The 15,570-nt window shown below is 41.6% G+C and overlaps 1 protein-coding gene across 1 annotated transcript; it reads left to right on the forward strand.

Annotated features, from left to right (window-relative positions):
- Window positions 1–10,773: 10,773 nt before the first annotated feature.
- LOC112144380 (homeobox protein engrailed-2b) lies at window positions 10,774–15,099 on the forward strand. Its single transcript, XM_024268902.2, has 2 exons — window positions 10,774–11,864; window positions 13,539–15,099. The coding sequence occupies exons 1-2, from the start codon at window positions 11,462–11,464 to the stop codon at window positions 13,856–13,858; spliced, it is 723 nt and encodes a 240-aa protein (XP_024124670.1). The 5' UTR covers window positions 10,774–11,461; the 3' UTR covers window positions 13,859–15,099.
- The last annotated feature ends 471 nt before the right edge of the window (window positions 15,100–15,570 follow it).

The raw sequence follows: 15,570 nt of genomic DNA on the forward strand, positions 1-15,570 counted from the left end.
TGACACTGTAGTTCCGCTTCCGCCGAGGTCAAAACAATTAAAGATCCACACCGAGGTGAATGGGGGTTTTAACATGTTATTGTGCCAATTTTCTTATAGTGGGGGATTTATTTAAATAAAATTAAGCTAAAAAATGGTCTGTCTGAGTATTTCTGTATTAAAATCGTTGTGAATCAGGAGCAGATGAAAAAAATATTTTAGGAAAAAATAAAATGTATAGTTTTGGGGCCACAAGATCCCTCCTCCACTCCATTCTGATGCATCCACTTGCAGAGAACCTGACCCGTGTACTTTTTATTTCTCCTCGTCCAAGCGGACATCTGACTCAAAACAAGGCTGAATATTGCTCGCCATCTTTGGTTCACCGCTAATCAGGGATGAAAGTAAGCCGGGGACGATCCGGAGCGGCGTTCTGGTAAAATAATTGGAGTCAGAACGCCGCTCCGGCTGGAGAGATCGGCTGTGCAGCTGGTTTTCACTGTATAACACATGACAGAAGCCACAGTTGCTCTTATGGAAGAAAAAAAGAACATTGACACTGGAGCTGAGAGCAGGCAGCGCTTTATTTTGAATGTTTGCATTGTTTTTAGTGGCGCACCAACCAGTTGATTAAATCCTCTGCATCTCTCCCTCTCTCTCTCCCGGTCTGTGCTCTCTTGCTTCCATAACAACACATCCTCGTTCCCAGGCCGACTCATGTTCAGGATGGCCTGCATCACTTTTTGACGTTTTGGGTGTCCCCAAGTCATTACCCCACACCACGCTCCCATTAAATAACAGGTCCCCAACCTCAGGGCCGCGAGCTAGAACTGGCCCGGCACCAGGACGTGGAGTGCACTGGCACCCTAACCCGTCTCCGGTTCGCATCCAGGACTGCGTCTGGTACCAGCTTGCATCCGGGTCCGGCTTGCGTCTGGTGCCACATCTGGCGTCAAGGGCTGCAACCTTTAGAACAGCTGGCCCACCAGAGGACGACAGCCGGGGATACCCAGGAGTTCGGGGGGTGACGCAGAGGGATCCCAAACCAGGCGTTGGTATGTGATGACCCGGGAACGAGACTGCGCTTTCTGTAAACAAGTCCAATGCGGATGCGGGTGTAATAGGGTGTGTTTGATTTTTTGTTCGGGAACATTCAATTCGTTCACTGTCACCTGAGCATTTATGTGTTTGATAAATGGAGGTACAAAAAACAAAAAATCTACTTTCACCCCTGCTGTTAATGTTAGTTTGGGAGTGTGAGGGACTGTAAGAAAGCAAAAGAGAGTGTAAACAAACAGATGATGGGAAATGAGGGCATAACTTCGAGCCAAATTTTTACCCCTTGTGCTACTGTATCTTATGAGATACAGATGACCTCACTCTTACATTGATGTGTGATCCCTCCCATGACAAAGTTGGATAGGATTTTATGTCTGCCACGGACACCCGTGAAGAGAAAAAAAATCCTTGAAAGCATAAGTTCAGCGTGCTGTTTTGTGGGGTCCAGATGACCCCACTTTTAATGTGAACATGTCTAGGATGCAGAAGGGCTAATAATCTGCAAAAACTATGTCCTAGAAATTGACACAGGTTTTTAAATTTTGGCTAAAATGGTGCCTATTCTTTAAAGACCACAAACAATTTTACAATAAGTCAAAATATTATCACAGTGGGACTTTAAATAATAATGGGCATTGATATTCTATCCATCTTTTGCTCCTCTGGGACCAGGTCATTTGACAGCCTAAACAAAGATGCTCAGACTTCCTTTTCCCCAGCCACTTCCTCCTGCTCCTCCAGGGGGATCCCAAGGTCAGCTGAAAGACGTAATCTCACCATTGGAACATGCTTCCGACAGGGCGTTCGCCCTGTGGGACATGCACGGAAGCCAGGGCACTATATAGTGCCGCACTACATAGTTTTTTAGTAGTTAGGGATTGGAGGGGGAATTTGGACATAGCCCCTGTCTCTAAGGGAGTGCCCAGCCACACTGTGGCAGTAGCTCATTTTGGTCACTTGTATTTGGGACCTTGTTCTTGCAGTCATGACCCAAAGCTCATGACCACGACTCATGAGTATTGGAACAAAGATCAACCGGTAAATATTTTCACCAAAAATTTTATGCATATATATTAAGTAATCAGCTCAGAGGGCCAAAAGTTTTGGGGACCCCAGACACTCACCCACCTTTGCCTAATGCTAAGTCTTTCTCTGCACTCTTCAGAAACTCCCTAAGAAAATGACACGTTTTTTGATTTAGGATATCAATGGCATAATCATAACTTAAAAACCACTGGGAACTCTTTTAAACTAGATCAAAAGATGATCAAAAATCATGTTTACATAACAATGAGTCCTTCAATTTATGCTTAAACCAGGGCAGGGGTCATACACAAGAATCCATCCAGAGAAGGCAAACAAATCCAATATCCACAATCCGCAAATCCAAATACTGTATATGAATAGAAACATGTCAGGGGCAAAATTCAAAGGGATTAACCAGAGATGAATGGATGTCGAACATTAACTACACTGGGGACATAGACTGCATGCTCATTTAAGGGAAGGGAACAGGTGCCTTAACTAACAGCATGCAGCTGAGGAGCTAGAAGGAGCCAAGCAACCCATGACATTTTTGGTAACAAACTGCCCCAGACCAGGCAGTGGCTCCTTATCCATGATCACAACCTCCCTCACTGCAAGATCCTGTCATGCCGGGACCTGATGAAATACAAAAACATACATTTAAGTTCAATAAAAATGCACAAACGTAATTGTGTTTCTGCATGTTGCAGACAATTTACCAATCTCTTATCTCCCTTTTCATGCTTTTATTTTGCTCTCTGAGTCTAATTCCTCCTGGTGTGAGTAGAATAATATGACAGCCAGCTCTGTTGATGTTTCCCACTGATTTTTCAGTTGTAAGATCTCTTTTTGAGGTCCCTGTTCAGATCATCCAGCTGGGATCTTACTTTTAACATTATGAGATTTTTTTTATTATTTTAGATTTGCAGAACTACAATATTATGCCCCAAAAACATCAGCTTGCTGGTGTAAAATCTGGAAGTGCTATGCTTTGTCTTCATTTAAACCAATTCAAATGGCTTTTGGTGACTAGAATTTTCTGAGGATGCAGAGCTTGAGTCTTCTCAAGGATCAAATCTCTGCTTGTGAGACTAATGTGTTGCTCAAGTCTGAGTCCTAAGTCCAAGAGAAAGAAATGGGCAAACATGAAATGTAAAATATTGGCTTTGTTATATATTTAATACGTGAAATAAAATCCAACTCAGAGTCCAATAGAAACATCAGGTTTCTCACTAGGGGTGTAATGATTCATCAATGAGTAGATTTATATTCCTACAATCCAACCATCTGAGGCAAGTTTTTAATCAAACCAAATTGACCTATACCCTTAAAAATTTGTTTCAAAATGAAAGAAATCGATAACCGATATAGAAAATACCATTTGGATTGAGGCTCGGTAGATTTATTTTACTATAGCATGAAATATGGGACAACGGTAGCTCAGGTGGTCAAGCAGGTTGGCCAATGATCGAAGATTGTGGTTCGATCCTCACTCCCCCAGTCAATCATTGCTCTGTCCTTGGGCAAGATAGACACTTTCCAGTCCGCCTCCAGTGGTCTCTGCATGCATATGAATGTCCCAGTGATGGTCAGAGGGGTAATGGCACCACACCTCTATCAGTCTGCCTCAGGGCAGTTGTGGCTTCATCAGTAGCTTACCATTGCCAAGTATGAATGAGGAGTGAATAAATAATGGATACACATTATACGTGCTTTGAACATCTGAGAAATCACAGAAAAATCACATCCATTAACATGACCAAGTGCTATCACAACAGACAACACTCATGTGATGGCAGCAAAAAATGATCAGTCCATCATTACAGTCCAGTGCGTGGAAACACTAAATTTTATAAAAACGTGACCATACAGTGTGTTACAGTGTTCTATTAATGTTCCCTTTGTATTTTTTTGATGTGGAAAAACAACAATGGACAGTTTGGTTAGAATACACCTAACTGGTGCAGCTTGGACACATCGTCATTGAAGAACCCAGGGTCATAGGGTGTTTAGGGTCTTTCATTTTCAGACATCCTCACCTGGGTGACCCACCCGGGGTTGATCAGGCCTCAGTTTATGTCCAAGCAGCAAGGTACTCCACTTCTCCCCTTTCTTAATCCAGAGCTATCTAGAGGCTTTTTCAGCGGCCTCACTAATGTTTCTAGTGACCCTTATTTTTCCAGTAAACTTCTGATGTCAACCAGCCTGAATGCTCAATGCATGGACCGTCCTAAGAACCATTTGCAGCCTATTTCTATTGGCTCTTAGTGGGCCCTCCCTCCAGCTCCTCTGTATTTTTCCACCAGTTCGAGATATTTGGCCTTCCTCCACTTGTGAGCCACCTCTATTCGATCTTCCCAAGGCACTGTCAGCTCCAGCTGCACAACCTGCTTTGTTGAATTGGATGTTAACACAATGTCTGTTTGCAGTGATGTTTTCACAGTGTACTCTGGGAACTTCAGCTGCCTTCCGAGATTAACATGCAACTCCCAGTCACGGGCCAGGACTAGCAATCCTGTTGGGGCTGTTTGACGTAATGGAGGTTTCTTCCCTGCCTTAATGAAAGTGATGTGGCGCCTTGATGAGCTTCAAAGTTTGCTGTGATTACTTCCTGTGCAGAGAGCATCTGTTACTGCCTTTCATCACCTGTTTGTGGCACCACATAAAAGTGCTTTAGGGCATTATCTGAGGATATCCTCCAGGGAACCCTGTGCTGGACACAGAGGGCATGCTGGTGTTTCTGACAGACCCCAGGTGGAGACAGTAGATGCGCTTGGGAGGACATCATACACCAATTGGATCAAGAAATTTAGTCAAGCTGCTTCAGAATTCCATAGCTCTGTCCAAGTGATCTTCCGGGCCACTGAACCATCCCAGTTTGTCCACGCCCCCTGTTGGCGCATGGTTACTGTCCTGCTCTGATGCTCCTCTTCCATCTCTGCACATACATCTCTCTGCACCATCTGGCTTCTTTCCTGTTCCTGAAGTCTTTCATAATGAGGCCTTATGTGGCTACCGAGACCTGCACGTCCAAGAGCCACAGAACCTATGAAGACACTACATTTCAATCTTGCTTTAGCTTTGCTAATGCAACTTGTGGCTCTCACTTCCTCCCTGTTATGCCTGCAGAAGAGACTATGATGTCATTTGAATCCCTAAACTTTATGAAACTAAAATGTGAATGGGTTTGCCATTAATTGTTGTTGACTTGTTTGTACACATATTTTTTTACACTTGATTATCTTGCAAGAAATATAAGGAATCTGGAAAACTTCACCTGCACTGTTCAGTACAAGTTATTTATCTCTGAGCAACACTGGTTACATTCATGGCTAAAGATGTCCATAATCCATTTTAGGTCAGTGAATCAGATTGTTCAAAGAGAACCAATATTGACTACGAATCGGATGGGCAACCACAAATTATGATATGAATCAAATAGTTGCTAAAATGGATAGTTACACCCCAAATATCTGCTATAAAGCATATACAGGCAATGCTTGTAGTTAAAACATTCAGTTTAGAAAAACACCAACACTGGCAAGTTTGAATCTTGTTTCTAAAAATTAAACTAGAATTATGCAACAAAGTTTGTTGGTTGTATTTTTGTAGCAATTGTTTTCTTGCAAGTTTTATTGAGGTGATTTGGTAACTTTAAAGACCCACTCCAAGAAAAATTGTGTTTTAGCCATTCTAACATATTCTTGTAGCATTTTTCTCATGTCGAAGGTTATATATAAAAGAATTAAGGATTAAATCTGTGTTTTTGAGTATTCCTTTATTCAAATTGTGATTAATCCAAAGTAGGTAATGTTGATGTGTTGTTTGAAAAAGCTCTCAGTTGTGACGTAGAAACTGAAATGGGAGGGCCGACGTCTCTCTTCTCAGCTCCATACTGATGCATCCACTTGCAGACAAATAGATCCATGAACGTCTTTGTTTTCCTCGTCTAAGCTAGTATCTGGTTCAAAACTGTGAGGCTGAACAGCTCTGCAATTGCTCACCATCTTTGTTCCATCGCTAACGTTAGGTTGGGGTTGTTAAGGGCTGTAAGTTAGTGAGAGAGTGTGTAAACAAAGGGATGATGAGGGGCTTTATTTCCGTGCCAACTCAGAGTCAAATTTCTAATGAACTCCTGCCGCTCTGCAGAAACTATGTCCTTGTAAAACTACTGTTTTTTTTTTTTTTTTTTTTCTAACTATTGGCCTAAAAAACATAATTACAATGAAATGAACCGCTGGGAACACTATTACAATAGATCAAAAGATTATTGAATATTGGAGTTGGACTTCAATTAATTGTTTTAGATTGTTCCATAAATTGACTCCTTCAATTAAAACACATCTGTCCTTTGTTTTTGTTCTAAATTTTGGCAAAAATAAAGAATTTCATATCCTTTTAAATTGTAAGCAGTTTGTCTATCTTAAATCTTATTTATATATTTTGTGGCAGACACTTGTGATAAGCTTTATGCATTCATTTTAAAACACTTAGAGACCATGACTCTATTATATTTACGAGCTGCTAGTGTCCACAAGAGATGTAGTACACTGACACCATTCTTATTTAATCAGCCAGCCCTTTTAGACAGAACTCAACATTCTTGGTGTTATCAAACTACCACTAAGCTTGAATTAAACCCTTAACGTACTTGACATTGAGTGTCTTTTCTGTGATATTTTAGCATCCAGTGGCTGATAAAAAATCACGTAGATGTGAATACCGAGAGCTTGACTAAATTGAAGAGCTATCTGACAGCCTTAATGATGATGGAGCTGCTTGCCTGCTGACCCCTGCAGGGATAAAACGTAGACATCACTTTCGACATGCCTGTCATGAGACAATTGGTCCTGCCGCATCCCTCCATCAGCCTTTGCCTCCCTGCCCCCAGCAATCCACCAGCCAGCCAAAGGGGTGGCTCTGTCACTACTGATTGGATGGGCCAACAGACGGCCTCATCACCTGGTGACCATGCACTTATTAGAATTAGATGCCTGTCTGTCGACATTTAACAGCATGTAAAACACTGATGAAGTCTCAACTGATGTTCCATTTCGCTGGTATGACAGCTCTCCACTAATGAGGGGGGGTCTCATTTTACAGCGCCCTGAAAGAGAAATTTAAATGTATCTATGCTGGTCGTGAAAACCGTTTTTATGTGCACACGCTTTGCATAACAAACCATAACCAGGTGAAACGAGATGTGGCAGAGGGTGTAATCCAAAAGGCCAAACCTTCCCAAGCACTAAATGTCTGGAGACAGAGAGTGGCAGCTGAGCTGCTGCTGTCCTCCTTTGAGCTTCACCGTGATGAGAAACCAACTTTGTGCTTGTTATAAGGCTTTTGAAGAAATTCATCATGTGCATTTAATCAATCTGCTTTAGCAAGATCTTAGCTTAAAGACCCACTCTGATGAAAATTGTAGAATTTGTATATGTTCTTTTCATTTCTCTGATGATGAAGGACATACATTGAGAAAATAAAATTTTACATTGAATTTCTGAGTATTTCTTTTTTCAAATTGTCATGAATCAGGAACAGACAAAAAAATGCTGTTGGAAAAAAAGCTTATTTGTGATATAAAAAAATACACTGGGCGGGCCACAAACTCACTTTGAGCTTTTAGCAAAGGAGAGGGGAAATGGGGCGTGCTTGCTCTATTCCAACAGTCCCGCCCACAACTCAGAGGTGAATTTCTAATTAACTCCTGCCACTCAGCAGAAACTATGTCCTAGAAAATGATACAGAATCCTAGCCAATAACTAAAGACTACTGGGGACTTTTGGAATGGATCAAAAAAAGATCAGAGTGGAACTTTAAGAGCCGTGGTTTTCTACACAATGAAGCTGAAGTACAAATCATAACGTTGTAGTTTTAAAAAATATATTTCACTGAATAAAAAGTTTTCTGTTCTCTCTAAATCAAAATTATCTGTGACAATACTCTGTTTTTTCTGTTTGTTTTTTAAAATTTCACCACTACTGTAAATGCCTGTGCCAATATTTCTTTTATAAATATAAATGCTGCTAAATTTCAGCAAAAAATTAAGGAAAACATGTATATCTAAAAGTAAACATCAGACAGTGAGCATTTGTATTAACTTGATAAAATTATGTTTGGAAATTATTTCAATTTGGTGCTGGATCGTCAGTGAGACAAAGACCCACAAAAAGCAAAAATATCACACATATTATAAGTTGATTGTTGGATCACTGATTAGTTCCAGTTTGGTTGGATGCTGCAGGATGTAAAATCCTGGAATAACTTGGGACTATTGGCTCATATCTGCACCTCTGATGCATTTTGTTAATAGGTGTAACAATCCTGCTTCACATGTAACTGAACATTGTTGATATCACATTACCTATTCAGTTCACAAGTGCAGAACTTGGCCTGATTGCTATTTGGAAGTTCAATAAAATCCCTTTCAGCATTCCTTAAACCAGGAATCAGCAACCATCAACACTAAACCTCTTGTTATGCCTTAAGTTTATCTTGGTGTGTCTTCATCCTCTTACTTTCTACTGCTGGTTAGCCTGAATATGTGCTTTCAACGTTTTCACTCAGAAAAAAAGCTTGCAAAAAAATCTAACATTTTACAAAAGTTTTAGTCAGAATTTGAAATGTGTGCGTTTGCTGGTTGTTTTCACAAACCTTTTTTAATGTAGTGTAATTCTAACTGGGGTGTATAAAACTTTGAACTAATTTTACTGTTATTGAGACACCAGTCATAAAGTATTATACCTGACTAACAAAAATTTGCTAAAAAAAAAAATTACTTTGAAAAATACTATAACTTCATGTATTTTTTTTAAAAAACAGACAGCCCCAGTTGAGGGGTAAAAGACATGTGGCTCAGTAGCTCGTAAGGTTGAAGCCACCTGTTGTATAGACAACAGTAGTAGAGGATGAATGGTAAATGACATATACTTGCATAGCGCTTTTCTAGCTTCCTCAAAGGCCCAAGGCACTTTAAAGTTACAGACACATTCACACACTGATGGCAGCTCTGCTGCCGAACACTGGTACCAACCTTCCACCAGAGACAATGTGGAGTACAGTGTCTTGCCCAAGGACACTTCAAGACATGGACGGGCAAGGCGGGAATTGAACCTCCAATCTTCCAATCAGAGGTCAACCGCCCTACTGCTGCACCACGGCCACAAAGCTTAGAACCTTTGGTTTATAGCTGAGAATATTATCATGACTTTTGGACATCCATCAGAGGGTCGAATAATCCTAACAGGGAAGATGTTTTGCCGGCTCCGCCTTCTTCTAAAGTATAAGCGTGCTTCCTGTTTTTAAACATTCATTTTTACTGCTCAGTCTTTGTCAAACAAATCAAAACTAAAAGAGTTTTATTTGCAAGGAAGCAGACTTCATTAGACTTGGCAGAGTCCTACTCTATGTAGTGAGGAGCCTAGGGTTCTGGTAAAGGCCATAGTCATGGAGGAGGTTGTTCACTACACCAACCTCCAACTGTCCCCTCTCCCTTTACCTGAGCTGTTCTCATTAGAATGTCTTTCATTCCAATGAATATCAAAAAATCCCACAACAATATGACTTACTGTTTTTATCACCAACATAAAGTAAACTCAGGCTTTATCACTAAAATACACAATCTTCAGAAACAACCAAATGAAGATTGAGGCCTCAGACCTTTAGAAAGAATTTAAAAAAAAATAAAAAATTGTTACCTTTTAGACTAGAGCAGGACAAGGAGCTATAGGCTCTGTGGAAAAAGGGAATGAGGAACATGTTTGTGAAAACTCTAATTTATTCAAAATGTCAGAAAAAGTTATTTTGAAAGGACCTTCTAGACTTGAAGTTGAAAAAAATGCTACTTTAAGAGAAAAAAAAAGTTTCCAGGCACAGTAGGGCAAAAGAGTATTTAGTCAGCCATCAATTGTGCAAGTTCTCCCACTGAAATAGATTAAAGATGCCTGTAATTTTCATCATAGGTATGCTTCAACTAAGACAAAATGAGAAAAAAAATCCTGAAAATCACATTGTCTGATTTTTAAAGAATGTATTTGTAAGTGGTGGTGGAAAATGAATATCTGGTCAATAACAAAAGCTCATCTCAATACTTTGTTATACACCCTTTATTGGCAACGACAGCAGTTAAAGGTTTTCTGTAAGTCCTCTCAAGGTTTTCACAAACTTTGCTGGTATTTGGGTCCATTCCTCCATGCAGATCTCCTCTAGAGCAGTGATGTTTTGGGGCTGTTGCAACATATTTTGAAACCTTCCAAAAATTTTTATGGGGTTGATATCTGGAGACTGGCTAGACCACTCCAGGACCTTGAAATGCTTCTTATGGAGCACTCCTTTCTGTGTTTGGGATGGTTGTCATGCTGAAAGATCCAGCCACGTATCATTTTCAGTGCTGATGGAAGGAGGTTTGTACTCAAGATCTGACCATACATGGCTCCATTCATTCTTTACTTACACGGATGTCGTCCTGGTCCCTTTGGTGAAAAATAGCCCCAAAGCATGATGTTTCCACCCCCATGCTTGTGTTCTTTGGGTGTAACTAAGCATTTTTCCTCTTCTAAACAGAGAAGAAAACCATACAGTTTTAAGATGCCAAGTCAGACAACTCAGTAGCTGCTTTTTGTTGGTCCTATCTCACCTCTACACATTTTTGCGGTATTTTTTCATCTGCTATGGATTTACAACAATTTGAATAAATAAATGCTCAGAAATGCACGTTTGAGATTCATTTTCTTAATAAATGCCCTCCATCATGGGAAAAATGCCTCAAGAACATGCTGTTAAAAACACAAAAGATACACTGTTTTCATCCTAGTGAAAACAAAGACATAAATGAAAGCGTTTGACAGCCCACGAACCGATGGGAGCACGTGACTGGGCCTGGGGTCAACTCCAGAACCGGTGTTTTCAAAAACAGCCCTTCCCTGTCACCTGAACGCATCCGGACTCGATTGGACGAACCTGGTCTTCGGGGGATTCCGGAAGCCTCACGTGACACCAACTCTGCACCGTCGTTGGTGGGAGGCACGTGTCGGTGTCTGTGCGCTTACGTCACGGCAGAGCGTTCCAGCCAATCCGAGAGGAGGAACGACGACTGGAGTAAAATCTTTCTCCCGCTAGAAGCCGCGTCCCGGCTGCTCGGTGATTATTGTCCGCCTTGGGTTGCAGAGCAGAGGAAGTTCCAGCTGCTCTGAGCGGGGGGACGCGGTTCTGCTGCGGGACGGTCCGGGGATCGAGACCCGCAGGATGTCAGAATCACCTCAGGTGTCCCACAGACTCACACCCACAATAGAAAGCTGCCTCTCTTTAGTCGCTCGGGTTCTGGACGGATCCAGAGTCCGAGGGGAGCGATAAAAAGCGCGCAGCAGCTCATTAAAGGAGCAGGTGGAGGAGCGGAGTGATGGAGGAAAACAACCCCGAGGGCCCGCAGAACTTCCGCCAGGAGTCCAGCCGCGGCGTGTGGCCCCTACTGCAGCCGCCGGGCCACCAGAACCAGCCCACCAACTTCTACATCGACAACATCCTCAGGCCGGACTTCGGTCTACCGAGGACGCGCGGAAAGGAGGCCCCAGAGGCCGCGGAGCACCGCGCCGGGAGGAGGGCGCACAAACCGGGGGCCCCGAAGGCCGCGGCGGCCAGAGGAAAACAGAGCGGGGGCCCGGACCGAGGCTCGCACCTGGAGCCCGGGGACAGCGAGGGGAAGGTCCGGGCCCACGAGCAAGGCAGCGACTCCAACGCGGCCAAGCCGATGCTGTGGCCCGCGTGGGTTTATTGTACCCGGTATTCGGACCGTCCGTCAGCAGGTTGGTAAAACATTTCTATTTGAATTAGTTAAAAAAAACTTTACTGATCAACGAAAAAATGCCAACCATTTTTATCAATTTAGTTAAAGAACTTTATTGATTAACAAAAAAAATACAACTCTTTTTTATTTAACTTAGTTAAAAAAAACGTTATTGATTAACGAATAAAATGCATTTTTATTTAACTCAAAAACAAAACTAAAAACTTTATTGGTTAACAAAAAAGTAGCTCAATACTGCAAATAATCACCCATTTTCCAATTTAAAGAAGTATTTATTTATCACGTTTTTACGAATCATTTCTTTTTTAACTATGTCTTTTATTATGAGGCTTCAGCAAAGTTTAAACAAAAGCAAAGAAGTGTTTGATGAAACTTCCACGGCTCATTTTTATGACTTTCTGGATGTTTCATCTAATGAAAAAAATGTTTAAATGATTCTTTTGTGAGAGGATGGAAATGCTTGGGGTGTTTTGGGGGTTGCTGATGGTCAGAGGACATGTCTGAAGTTGGGTTTTCTCAGTAAATGTAACAAAAACAATTCACAAATAGTTTAAAAAATGAACGTAAAAGCCTCAAAATGTTTGAAATCGTTCACTTTAATTCACTATAAAGACAATAGTTCAACGACAACATGCTTTTCTATTTAGATTTCAGTTTGTTTGAAGCTTAAAAAAAGAGTATAAAGTGAACTTCGCAACAGAATGGAAAATATTTTTTAAAAAGGCCTTAGAATCGAGGCACAGGCTTCGAAAAAGTGAGAAAAGTAAAGGAAAAAATTCCCAGTTTTTCGCCTTTGTTCCTCCGTCTTCTTTGTTCTATTTGCATAATTTTGTACAAAGGGTGGGGGTGAAAAGTGAGGGCCCATGGGTCCCGGAGGGGAGCGCCGCTGCGGTTCCCAGTGTCTCCCAGTAAAGAGCCGCACTAGATAAGGGGGGTACCGCAGAGGCCCCCGTCAGTCAGGCCCATGTAGGCCTCAAAATCTATATTTTAAATTATGTAAAGATGTAAAAATTAAATTCTTAAAAATATTTTATTGAATCACTAATTTTATTTTAATTCTCAAAAATACTAATAAAAATACTATTCAATGTTTTGTTTCTGTTGTGTGAAATTAGAGCCCGTTCTAAAATAAAAATGAAATAAAAACCTCTTTCCACACTTTTCTCTTTGACTTAACAGGTCAAAAGATGTGATTTTATTCATATATTACAAAATAAAAGGCCTTCGTAATTGAAGCTAACATTTTCATAACACGACTCAAATTATTTATTAAATAAAGAGTCAAATTTTGTTAATGTATTCACTGATTTGAACGCAAATACATTTCACTCAAGAAAAACAAACCCAAAAATTAAAAAAAATGGCTAAAGTTCCTCCCTTTTGGAGAAAAAAAAGCGTTTTTCTGTGTGTTTTGAAGGGAACACGCTCCGTGTTCTCCCTCGTCTCCTTCCACGCGCACAAGAAAACACGATCAGTCATGATGGGAGGTCAGAGCCCCCCCTCCCCATGGGAGGGTCGCGCGCTGTTGGCCTGAGACGCTCATTTTCTGAACCACTAACCTGAACCCATGCGGCTGCATTTAGTTATCTTATTCTGAAATGTTTACTACAAATTGGAGTTGTTTGTTTGTTTGTTTGTTTTTGAAGCTTTGCCTCCTCTCTCCCGCACTCAGGGCCCAGATCCCGCAAACCAAAGACCGCCGCAGCTGCTCCGCGCAAGGAGGACAAGCGGCCCCGCACCGCCTTCAGCTCAGAGCAGCTGCAGCGCCTGAAGGAGGAGTTCCAGCGGAACCGGTACCTCACGGAGCAGCGGAGGCAGAGTCTGGCCCGGGACCTTGGCCTCAAGGAGTCCCAGATCAAGATCTGGTTCCAGAACAAGCGGGCCAAGATCAAGAAGGCCTCGGGCGGGAAGAACTCTCTGGCGCTCCACCTGATGGCGCAGGGACTCTACAACCACGCCGCGGCCAAGGACGGCAAGTCTGACAGCGAGTAGGACTCGAACCCACGACGAAAACCCCGATGCAATAATCTAAGTTCCCAAACTACCGCATGTTGGTGTGTTGGGGGGGAGTGGAGGTCCTGCGTTCAAATCAAATGCGCTCCGGCTGACGCCGTGCGCGTGAGCGCGGACAGTGGAGGGCTCAGAGAGCACGCGCTCATTGGTCACGTGACCTCAGTGGGCCTCGAATTGGACACAAGCGAGAGAGGAGGTTAAGTGAGAGGGTTGGAACCCGAACCCGGGCGGTTCAGACCTGCAGGTGAGCGCACGTGAAGCGGCGCATGCGCCCAGCGGAGCGCTTCAAACTTTTATTTTTTTTGTCACATTCCGCACATGAGGGGGTGATAAACTGTTTACCACCTCCCTACTCAGGCCCTTCCCGCGCTGTCTGCTGCGAGGAGCGAACTCCGCAATTGCGCAAACCTGCGAAAAATCCGGGGGAAAGGACAAAAACCCGCAAAGAAGGGCTTTCAATAGATCTGCTTCCACCCTTTAAGCTGAAGATCTTTGCAGTTGTCAAAACAAGAAGACTTTTTTATTATTATATTATTATTATTATTATTTTCCTCTGCGCTGCCTTCATCCGAGCCTTAAAGGAGTCACGAGCTCCTTCACAAAAAGCAGAAAGATTTTGCGCTTTCTCCTTCATGACTGGAAGCAACAAACCCAAAGACTTTTTTTTTTAATTTTTACTACAAAGCTTCACTTTCTCTTTTCCCGTTATACTTGAAATATAAATTCTGTTTTAACCAGACAGGAACCGGATGGTGCATTCAAAATTTTTTGAGTCAAAAAGATTCTGCCTCGAGATGTCACAAAGTCTTCGGTCGTTTCCTGCTTTGCTCTGCACTTCTTTTTCATGCAGCGCATTTCAATAACAAAGCATCACAAAGAAGCTGCGACCTCCAGGACTTGAGTTTCTGTCTGTGTCATATTTAGACTGAACGTTTGTGTTTTGGATTTTACAGTTTAATGTGAGGAAAAAAAGCATGAATCCACATTTAAACAAATAAATAAATACAAGTAGAAAAAGAAGGGATATATATATATTTTTTGTTTCCAATTCCTCTTTTGGGATACTTTTCTGTTTTTGTGGGTTTTGAACCTCCGAAAAACGTGTTTTGTATTAAAATAAACATTTTATTTTCTATTTTTACCAGAGGTTATTACAGTTTTTGTTCTATTTCCAAAGCTTTTCATACCAAATTATTCATTAAACCAATTTTATTCTCTACTTTTGTGGATAACTGTCTCATTTTCTGTAAAAACACAACTTCAATTTTACATTTCTTAAAGTACAATTATTTATTATTATTATTATTATTTTAAAGTGGATATTCTTTATGTTAAAAAAAATAACATCTCCAAAAAATCATCTCCATTTTCTGAGACAAGAAGACATTTTATTTTGAAAAACAAGAAGCGTAATCTCTTTAAGGGAGTCCGTTTATTGGTTTAAATCAAAACAAAAATCAGACCTGATTTGAGACAATGTGCTTGATTTGTTTGCATCTGTGCAAATAGTTTTTATAATCATGACTGCGCGGCTGCAGGATGCGGACACGCAGCGCAGTTTGCGCTTTTTGGCAGAAGTTGCTTGTTCTTGCGTGCACGCAACTTCTGCAACTTGATGTTGACTAAATGATCAATGTGAAGCCTATTCCAGGAGAAAAGGAGCAACTCTGTCTCTCAAAGCGGGATGCGCA

Source organism: Oryzias melastigma, linkage group LG17 (assembly GCF_002922805.2).
Source record: "Oryzias melastigma strain HK-1 linkage group LG17, ASM292280v2, whole genome shotgun sequence".
Taxonomy (NCBI): Eukaryota; Metazoa; Chordata; class Actinopteri; order Beloniformes; family Adrianichthyidae; genus Oryzias; species Oryzias melastigma.